A 10,937-nucleotide genomic window follows, 5' to 3' on the forward strand; every position below is an offset into this window, starting at 1 on the left:
TCTTAATGCCTTACCAGAGGGAAAAACAACCTTAGCTTGATGATAGCCGGGCCTCTAGTATCCTGAGGGTCTTCTTTAACATATGAAAATCCTTTTGAAACCTCCCTTTTCCGGGCTCCCTTTCCGGGTGGCTCAGTCACTGGGCATCTGCCTTGGGCTCAAGGGGTCCTGGGATTGAGCCCCCATCGGGCTCCCCGCTCAGCGGGAAAGCCCGCTTCTCCCTCTCCCGCTCCCCCTGCTTGTGTTCCCTCTCTCGCTGTGTCTCTCTGTCAAATGAATAAATAAAATCTTAAAAAAAAAAAAAGAAAAAACCTCCCTTTTCCTTACTTCCCCCAACTGCTGAGGATATAATCAGCCACTTCTCAAGACCCCTGGGGGAACAGCTGTTCCCACCCACGGTTCTGTCCCCATGCTTTAATAAAACCACCTTTTTGGGGCGCCTGGGTGGCTCAGATGGTTAAGCGTCTGCCTTCGGCTCGGGCCCTGATCCCAGGGTCCTGGGATCGAGCCCCGCATCGGGCTCCTGGCTCGGCGGGGAGCCTGCTTCTCCCTCTCCCTCTGCCTCTCTCCCTGCTCATGCTCTCTCTCTCTGTGTATCTCTGTGTCTCAAATGAATAAATAAAATCTTTAAAAAAAAAATAAATAAAACCACCTTTTTGCACCCAAGATGTCTCAAGAATACTTTCTTGGTCATTGGCTCTGGACTTCACCCCACCGAACCTCACCTATATTCTAAAACCATATCAATTAGAAGCCCAGCTCCTTATTGTGAAGCAGTTCACAAATCCTGTCCATTTCCTGCAGACGGGTCCATCATCCTGTCTTCTCATAACCATGAGTAGCAGTGAGAAAAGGGGCGTGACCAACCCCCTTGACCCAGCAGATTCTGGGTCTTAGGAGAAGGAGGGGGTGTGGGTCTTGCTAAGTGTTCAGAGAGAAACAGGACCTGCACTAGAGGGAACAAGTCACCCTGGGAGGAAGGGGGCGGAGGGAGTTCCTGCCTGGTGTAGGAGTGTGGGGGACGATGGGAAAGCCCGGCCAGCGCTCTGGAGGGACCGGGGCTGGGAAAGCAAGTGAGGTGTGTTTTCTGAGCAGAAAGGAACCGTGTGCGGTTGCAAGGTGACCGGACTTGCATCATGCCCAGGGGCCTGCCTACATGGGTGGCTTTGATGGGACCAGGACTCGGCCGCTCTCTCCAGATCCAGTCCGGAGAAGGGGGCGCCCCAGGAAGGCGTGCCAGGACAACGGTGTCCAGGGAGGAGAGAGCACAGCCGCCCCTCTAGAGCTAAGAGCAGGGGGGCAAGGCCACGCATTGTCTGTCCTCCAGCTGCTTGTTGTCTCCTCAGCTCACTTCTGCTTTCCGGTGAAGTAGACTTGGATGTCTCCCTTGGTCCCTGTTATGGGCTGAATGTGTACGTCCCCAATTCATGTATTAAAGCCCTAACCCCAATGTGGTGACGTTTGGAGGTATGGCCCTTGTGATGGGATTAGTGGCCTTAGGAGAAAGAAAAAGGCGGTGATCTCTCTCCACCCACATTCTCAGGAAAGGTCATGTGAATTTATAGCGAGGAGAGAATGGTCCGCAAGCCAGGAAGAGGGCTCTCACCAGGAACTGAATCTGCTAGCACCCTGGTGTTGACCTTTCCGGCCTCCGTAACTGTGAGAGATGGAGGTCTCCTGGTGTCTGGTGTCTGCAGTGGTTTGTTAGGGCAGCCGAGTGAAGAAAGCCCCCTCTCCTTCATTCAACACACATTTGCTCAGTGCGTGCTGTGTGTCAGGTGCTGTGCTGGCCGCCGGGGATACAGAAGGGGTAAGTCGGGGCAGATGACCAACAGGGGCAAAGTCATTGCGGGTGGTGACCAGTGCTCTGAAGGGCAGCACAGGAGGAGGTCAAGTGATGGGAACAACAGAGGGGCTGGGCTGCCTCATCCTGGGGGCTCAGGGAAGGTCTCCTCAGGACCCTTGCCCTGTGTAAAGACAGGCAGCCGCGCCAGGATCCAGAGTAGCAAACTCCAGGGAAGAAACAATGACTAACACCAAGGCCTGGAAGCCGGGGAGCACCTGGGGGAGCTGAGGCCTGGGAGTGTGCGCCAACACATAAAGCAGAGGGAGCAGATGGGAGGTGGGATGGGCTCCCCACCTCAGAGAACGCGGTCAGCCTGTGTGAGGAAGCTAGAACTTAACCTGAGTGCCCCTGGAAGGCCTAGGAAAGTTTTCTGCAGGGGAGGAACATAATCCGCTTTATAATTTTAAAAGCTCTCTCGGGCTGCCATGTGGGGTCGAGGCTGGGGCAGATGCCAGGATGAAGGTGGCACCCCCGGGGTCACAGCAGCAGGGCTGACAAGAATTGGCCTGGCCCGAGATGGAGCTTACAGGTAGAACCTAAGAGGACTCAAGTGAGTCTTAAGTGACGCGAGAGAGCGGACTTGTCCGTAAGCGGCCAGCACAAGCTGGTAGAGGCGGGGAGGCGGGCAGACCGGCTGCCCCGGGCCTGTGTGGCTCGAGAGGCCTGTCTGCCAGCCGTCAGCGGCCAACAGCTGGCACCGGGAACCCAGGGCTGGGGGAGGTCGCATGGCGTGAGGGGGAGCGCCGAGGGCAGGTACTGTGAAACTGGGGGAGCTCGGCCTTCAAAGGAGGACCAGCTCATGAAGTAGGAGGGCCGTGTTCAGGAGAGGTTAGTGACACGGAACCTGTGAGGGCCAAGGCCAGCCAGCCACCTCAAAGACCCCTGGGGGGGTCAGTGAGAGGAAAACAGAACCACTGGATTTGGCGCGGTAGAGGCAAGACGTGGTAAGAAAAGGGCAGCCTCCACAGGGAACAGGATGAGGGAGCGAGCGGGGCAGCAAAGCAGAAAACAGGCAGAAGAGAAGGGTGCGGTAGCAGCCAGCAGGGGTCTAGGCGGAGGGAGCGCTTGTTTCTTTTTAAGGTGGACAACAAAGCCTGCTGCAGGGTTAGGGTTAGAGAGGGTTGTAGGAAGGCACTAGGAACCAGGGGACGCAGAATACACGCGGAAGGAGTCGGAGAGGAGCACGAACACCTGCACCATCCCTGTAAGGGACACCATCACAGGTGGCAGGGGCAGATGGGCTGGAGGACTCGGTGGCGACAGACAAGCGTTCCCTCCTGCTGTCCTACCTGCAGAGGGAAGCCTGAGGCCAAGGTGGTGGCAGGGGAGGGACAGCAGGGAGGGCGACAGCGATCAGAGGCGGAGTGACGGGGCCGCCGCCAGGTGGCTGGCATGGCGGGCAGCCGAGAGGTAGCTGGGTTCAAGCCGAGGAGGAAGCCCGGACGCTGAAGCAGGGGCAGAGGGCCCAGTGTATGTTCCTCATCACTTCACAGAGCGCCACCACACAGACCGCATTGAAAGGGAGGGAAAAAATGATTTCTTTGATTCAGTGGCCAATAACAGGAGGACCCATCACTTACACAAGAATTTATTTCCAGGACTGTGCTTTTACTATAGATTAAAATTTAATATAATTTAATTCACATATAAAGACAGCTCTGGAGACTATCTGGATATGACATGGTCTGGGGTTAAGTGAGTAACTGAGGTCATGACACACTCAGGCCTGGGCAGATACCAACTTGCTCATGCCGGAGAAGTAGGATTTCTCTCTTTCACTCATCACTTCGAAATGCAGTGGCCTCCTGCAGAAGTTGCACTCGGCTGAAGAATGTGGCTTGAGTTCCAGCCCCACTCGCTTCCATGTGGCCAGCAGATTCTCTGTGAGGAGTTTTTAAAAATTGAAGGGAGTATGTATCCAAGAGAAATGCAAACATCGGCCCACACAAAAAGTCGAACACAAACATTGGCAGCACTATTATCTTCTTAACAGTCAAAAAGCAGAAACAACCTAAATGTCCACAGACTGATGGACAAACACCGTGTGGTATATTCACACCAAAGAAGATTAGTTGGTACTAGAAAGAAAGAGAGGATTCGTGCTACAACGCGGATGGGCCCTGAAAACACTGTGCTGTCCAAGAAGCCAGGCACACAGGACCCATGCAGTGTTACATGGAAAGTAAAGCCTGGGCACGGGCAGGAAGGGGGTCAGCAGCTGATAGGGGCTGGGGCTGGGGAAACACGCAGTGGCTGCTCGTGAGTATGCGGTTTCTCTCTGGGCTGATGAAAATGTTCTGGAATCAGATAGTGGTGCCGGCTGCCCAACATCACGACATACTTAGAACCCATGGAACTGTATACTTTATGTATAATTTTTAAAGATTTTATTTATTAATTTGCATGCACGCGCGTGACAGAGAGGGCGCGTGAGAGAGCACAAGCAGGGGGAGCGGCAGGCAGGCCACCCCCCGCCGGCGGGGAGCCTGCTTCTCCCTCTCCCACTCCCCCTGCTTGTGCGCTCTCTCTCGCTCGCTGTATCGCTGTCAAATAAATAAATAAAATCTTAAAAAAAAAGGTGAAATTAGGGGTGCCTGGGTGGCTCAGTTGGTTAAGCGGCTGACTCTTTTTGATTTTGGCTCAGGTTGTGATCTTAGAGTCATGAGATCGAGCCCCATGTCATCGGGCTCTGTGCTCAGTGGGGAGTCTGCTTGGGATTCTCTCCCTCTCTCCCCCTCTGCCCGTCCCCCTTCCCCTCTCCGCACTCACATACTCTCTCTTGCTCTCTAAATGACTCTAGAAAAACCAAAAGAGTGAAATTTGTGGTATGTGAATTATATGTCAATAAAGCTATTATAAAAATAAGCAAAAATAGAGCAACAAAACCCAAGTCTGGCTTTGTTTCACAGAGCTTCAGGGAAGAAGTTGCTCCAACATCGTTCCACTACACTGAAACTGAACATTCCTGGCAGAACGGCCCCAAAGCCCGCAAGGCAGCAAGACCATCTTGGGGGCCTCAGGAGGCAAAGGCGACCTGTGGCTGAAAGCAGCCCCTCCATCTTTGCCTTTAGGTTGGACACAGAGGGTGCTGGGACAGTTGAACAGAGCTGCAAGCCTTATAAAACACTGAACAATTACTCTCATGAGAAGAGGTTAGGTGGGGGGTTGCCTCAGGGACCATACACCAGAGAAACGGAGAGAAGCACAGAGCTGACCTCCAGAGGACCAGGGCTGACTCAGGCCTTCAGAGGCCTCTCTCTCCTCCCCTGCACTAGCCATTCCTGTGCATCTTTGAGTCATCCCGACAAGAGGCACTGGAAACAGTGGATGGATGAGCAGGGATGAGCCCTCAGAGCTTCTAAGTCGTGTCTGCACCCCCTAAAGCGAATCCAACAACTAAATGTCTTTTACAGTTTTAAAGCATCTGAGAGCATTCTTAATTTCTTGGAGAGCAGAAACGGATCTGAATGCCTTTGAAAGGCTCCAATCACACACACTGCAAGGACAGCTTGGTGCAACTTTCTAGCGAGGTACCGCAGCTCTGCAGTACTCACCGAGGAAATAGTTCATCATCTGTGGTGTGTGGTGAGGGGTGGGGGCGATCCGCAGAAGCTCCTCCCCCCGGGGCACCGTGGGGTAGTTGATGGCTTGGACGTAGATGTTATGCCTGCTCATTAGTTCATCACAGACTTCGGTGTTTTTAGCAGCATCTGCAACCTGAGTTTGTAACAGAAGGTAAGGTCACCGCAGGACAGACCACCCCTTAGCAGCGATTCTAATGAACACGGCACTCAGGAGGGAGGCTCAGGCTCGAGCAGCCACGCAAGCTGCCACTTAAAGGGCCCAGGAGTGCTTAGTACGGACCAGAGAACTGAAAGCACATTAGAAGGTCACACACTGATCTCCCTCCCAGGCTTCAACCCCAGGTGCCGCCAGCTGATCCTCCTACCCAGGGATGTGTGTAACCGTGGGAATGAAGCAGCTTTGATTATACTAGCTATATTAATTCTACTAATTCAACTGTGACACCAACAGGGCTACCATTTATAGTGGAAAGGGCAAGACCTATTTCGATATTAACTGAATAAAAAGTAGACTTCAAAGCTAGCCATGTGGAGGCTTCCGGAACTTTTTACACAGAAGCTCTTTTAAGGCTAGTGCTCTGGAGAAGGAACCTCTGCTCTAGCCTGCTGGGTTCAAAGGCTTCATTCTCACTGTGAAGTCAGCCCAAGGCAGGGACAGAGCAGAGGGCCACTGACTACAGCCCCCTGCCCCAGCAGTCACCCTGCCCCAGCCCAACTTCAGGAAGGCGTGAACCAGGACATCCCAAGTCACGTGTGGAGGCACAGCCCCCAGCAAGTCCAGTCCCGGACAGGTCATTACCCGGACAGGGATGATGTGACTGGGGCAGTGGACGACCGGGAGGCCTGCGTCCATGAGCATCTGCCTCATGAGCTTGACGTTGCGCTGGTGCTGACGGCGAAGCGCCCGCCCCTCGGCGCTCTTCAGAATCCGCACAGACTCCAGGGCTCCGGCCAGCAGCATGGGCGGCAGGGAGGTGGTGAAGATGAAGCCGGCCGCATAGGACCGCACAGTGTCGATCAGAGAACTCGTGCTGGCGATGTACCCTCCGACACAGCCAAAGGCTTTGCCTGCGAGGAGAAAGCTTCATTTATTCCGTAACGGCCCCCGTATGTGCCCAGCAGGGTGCCACAGAGCCTCGGAGCCCTTCTGTCTTTATCCTCTCTATGTGCCCTAAGACTCAAGTCAAGGGATGTCCACCCATTTCTGAAAGGGAGAAAGTGGAGGTTAGGGTCCTCCCCTAAATCACAGGACCAAGCTGGTGTCTGACGAGGACCAAAGAACAGGTCTCCACACCAGTCCTGATGCTGAGGGACCTGTCCCCGTGTGCCCCAACAGCGAGCGGCAGCCTCTCGTCCCCCCTGCCTTTCCCACCCGGACCCGCTGCTCCGCCAGCAGGTAAGGTGCCACCTCCCACGGCGGGCCTGGTGCGTGCATCCTCTCACCATGAGCATCCCCCTGGGGCCAGAAGGTAACCCAGCTAAGACATGAGCTGTTTTGGTGTGACCAGTATTATTTCCTTCCAAAGTAAACACAGAACTCTGACGAGCAGCATTGCCCAGAGAAATATGAAAACTCAGAACCTATTAGGGCTAATTTAGGGCCAACCTCCTTTCTCAATTCCTCCTAAATCCCTTTGTATAATCTGTAGCTCAAGTTTCAGGGTTAAGGACTCCAGAAGGGTCCTTCTAGAGGTCAACACTGTGTTCTGTAACGAACACCCCTGCTTGAACCCCATGCGGGGCTGGGCTGGCATGAGCTCTTACAGCGGCCAGTCTCTCTCTGCAGCCCGCCCCAGTGTGCAGCGACTACACCTTTCCCGCTGAAAGAAAAGCGTTGCTGGAAGGAAGACACGTGAACGAGTGCTTTCCTCCTGACAAGGCTCTGCCCTGCAACCCCTGCGCTCTCCCGGTCTCCCCAAGGTCCTCAGCCCCGACAGTGCCGAAGGGCACTCTTTTTGGCCTGCCCTTCCTTTACCAAGTGCAGCCTGTGAACTGGCATTTTAGCTAAGTGCTACCTGGGTCTACAACTGCCTTACTAACTTCGAAATACTCACATTTGTTTAATTCATGTTTTCATCTCTCTGGAGTCCTCAGAGGCAAAGAGAATGTCTACGGTAACTGCACACAATTCATTTATCTTCGCCACAAAAACTGAGGTAGGGTCTGTTATCTCCATCACATAAGCGTCCCTACTTTCCGAAAGTTGTTATGCCCCCTCACTTTTATGAGAGACCTACATTACACTTGTTTTCGCTAACCGGAAGAAATCTGAAGAGGACTTTCACTTTTACGATGAAAGGTGAAAAGCGAAAATAGCCTTTGGTGTGTGGCAGCGAGCCGTGAGAGAGGCAGCGTGCACCCCAAGCAGCCAGAGTGGCCCCACTGAGCCCCGGCTCCGGGAACCACTCGGCACCCCAGCAGCAGGCCGCCACAGCTTTGACCTCGGTCTGTGAGCACCTGTGTCTCTGCTTTACGCCATTTTGGCTGACGAGAGGTTTCAAAGGAACACTCCGCTTCTGGGTCGTGGGGAAACCTATATTGGTGAGGAAGCGGAGGGGCAGAGAGATGAACTACCAGCCCAAGGTCACAGAGGCGGGAGTCAGGCAGCCAGGATTCACAGCCAGCAGGCAGCATGGCGACAGCGCCCAGCTCCGTGACACGATGCTTCTCACCCAGGAGCAGCAAATACAAAGTAGAGCTCAGTGCTTCACGCCACCTGAACCCACAGGTCCTCACGAATGCTCTAGGAGAACAGCACTCCATCTTTTTTTTTTTTTTTTAATATAACAGGACAATCTGAAGTAGAGAGAGTGAAGGCTATCACCATGGCGTGTAGCTAGAACCACAACTACACTTGCAATGAGCCCGAATGGCAACAAAGAGTATTTCTGTCAGGTGAGGCCGTGAGATTTCCTTTGGTTCTGGGAGCCATGCCTCTCTGATTGAAGGGATTCTGCTAAGCTGTCCCACCACTGAGCAGATACAAACTCATCCAGAAAGTGGCCCAGGCTTAATAGGCCACCACCCTGTCTCCTCACCCGATCCCAGCTAGTCCTTGGCCTTGTTAGGAGAATAAAATTTTAGTGCAGATTGCAGAATGTGCAGGAGTATACATACCAAGCGTTCCAGAAATGATGTCCATTTTAGGCATAACTCCATCCCGATCACCAATCCCTCCACCTTGAGCCCCGTACAGTCCCACTGCGTGGACCTCATCCACAAAGGTGATTGCTCCAAACTCATGCGCCACGTCACACAGCTCTTCCAGTGGGCACACTGCTCCTGAAGAAGGAGCACAGACTCCTCTGAAGGGCTTGCTACTTCATAAATTTCTGTTTTGGTAAGAGTCAGAACAAAATAACTTCTGTTCTAAAGGTATTATTTTAATATTGGGAAAAATAATGAACTTCCCCCAGTTTCTAGGTTATCTTGGGGTCTCAGAGCCTAGTAAGAGCCAGAATAGAAAATCTACATTCACCCAAACCTCCACAATGTCCACCAAATACAAAATCCTAGCAGAGTAAGAAGAAATTGCATAAACAAAATAAACATCACACTTTTCAAAGAGTCCAGGCCTAGTTTTTCATCTAAGGTTTCAGACTGGCCTCTACTTAGACTTACCATCCATTGAGTGGACGGTTTCAAATGCGACAATCTTGGGGACCGAAGGGTCAGATCTTTGCAGCAGTTCTCTGAGGTGGCTGACGTCATTGTGGCGGAAGATGTACTTTGGCACGCGGCTGTTCCGAATTCCTTGGATCATGGAGGCATGGTTCCCAGAATCGGAGTAAATCTCACAGCCTAACATGATAAAAACAAAAACAAAACACTACTTATTGCCATCTGCACCAAAGACAAATTATTTCCTAGACAGGAACAACAGACTTTGCCCTGAAAGTGCTGCTTTGCCCAGTAGGAAAGACACTCCTGGCCAGTTTCTTCCTGGGAAAATCGCGAGCTAGTACTTCTCCTTTGAGAAGGCCCTTAGGTGTAGAATAATCCAGTGGGAGACAACCAATCTGCTTTTGCATCTGGCCACCTCATTCCAAGCTCCATCAAAAGATAACTACGAATGATTAAGAGAATTCTCCAAAGGATTTGCCTTGAATACAAAGCACGTTTGAAGCAATTAGTTTAAGGACAAGCCCTTAATTAGTATCTTTTGCTACTGCATCTTCTCATGTGCAGTGAGCACTTCATGTTTCAATTCAAGAAAAAAATGCTCCCGGGGCGCCTGGGTGGCTCAGTCGTTAGGCGTCTGCCTTCGGCTCAGGTCATGATCCCAGGGTCCTGGGATCGAGCCCCGAATCGGGCTCCCTGCTCAGCGGGAAGCCTGCTTCTCCCTCTCCCTCTGCCCCTGCTTGTGTTCCCTCTCTCGCCGTCTCTCTGTCAAAAAATAAAATCTTTAAAAGCAAAACAAAACAAAAAAAGAAAGAAAAAATGCTCCCAGATACTTTCATTGCTCATAACTGTTTCTGGTAAGCCCTCTGTGTTGTCACTATCCCTGCTATTCCTAAGAAACCCAAAAAACTCTAAGGCACCAGGACAGGCTTCCTTAACCTACCCGGCATCATCCTAGCCAGAGTGAAGAGGGTTGAGTCATTGGCCACAAAGCACGAGGAAAACAAGAGTGCTGCATCCTTCCCATGTAAATCAGCCAGCTCCTGCTCCAGGTCCACATGGAATTTACTAGTTCCAGAAATATTTCTGGTACCACCAGCTCCAGCACCATGCTGTTTCAAAGTGTCCCTTTTATTTAAAAAAAAAAAAAAAAAAAAAAAAGAAGGCAGACAGAAAATAAATCTCATGGTTCCAGATACTCTGTGAATCATTCCTCTCCCCAGGAGCTGGGACACTGAATCTTATGTTCATCTAGCAAGTCTCTCACGGTGAAACCAGGGGCGAGAAGTTTCAACTGCCTTCATCTTTAGACTAGGTGGCAGGTGTCAACACTAGGGTGAGGGTATCCTGAAGACCTTAGGGATCATCAAAAACAAGTGTTTGTCACTAGGTACTTAGTATTAGCTGAGTTAACTTACTAAGGCGTCTTTTCTCTGACAAACATCCTTCTCTCCAAACACAACCTCAGTCTCTACCAGTCACATAATGTTAGGAGAGATCTACTACTACACCTCAGACTGGACTCTCTTTAGCAAGCCTCCCTACAGGTTTTGGCAAGCAACTCTCTCAAGTGTCTCTAGCCATGGCCAGCCTCCTGAAGCACATGAATGAGGGGATCTACCACCCTTTTAATGTCCTTCCTCCAATGCTGCTACATTGGTATCTCTCCATCTGCCTGTGCAAAGTGGCCTACCACTGGGAGCGGTGGGAGGTGAACGGACACGAGTGGTCAATGAGCCCATACACTTGAACCCTCGCGCACCAAGGGGCTCCACATCTGCTCGTCAAGTCCAGTCCAAAAGTCACCTGTCGGTATTTTCTTTTTAAGATTTTATTTACTGGGGCGCCTGGGTGGCTCAGTCGTTAGGCGTCTGCCTTCGGCTCAG

The 10,937-nt window shown here is 52.0% G+C and overlaps 1 protein-coding gene across 1 annotated transcript in view; it reads right to left on the reverse strand.

The window, feature by feature from the left end:
• Positions 1–3,403: 3,403 nt before the first annotated feature.
• ALAS1 (5'-aminolevulinate synthase 1) overlaps positions 3,404–10,937 on the reverse strand; it is a 14,405-nt gene continuing 6,871 nt past the window's right edge. Inside the window, 6 exon segments of the mRNA XM_044916936.1 lie at positions 3,404–3,727; positions 5,401–5,563; positions 6,230–6,498; positions 8,548–8,712; positions 9,052–9,231; positions 9,995–10,179. Coding sequence (XP_044772871.1) covers positions 3,567–3,727; positions 5,401–5,563; positions 6,230–6,498; positions 8,548–8,712; positions 9,052–9,231; positions 9,995–10,179 — 1,123 coding nt within the window. The 3' untranslated portion in view covers positions 3,404–3,566.

This window comes from Neomonachus schauinslandi, chromosome 1 (assembly GCF_002201575.2).
Source record: "Neomonachus schauinslandi chromosome 1, ASM220157v2, whole genome shotgun sequence".
NCBI lineage: Eukaryota > Metazoa > Chordata > Mammalia > Carnivora > Phocidae > Neomonachus > Neomonachus schauinslandi.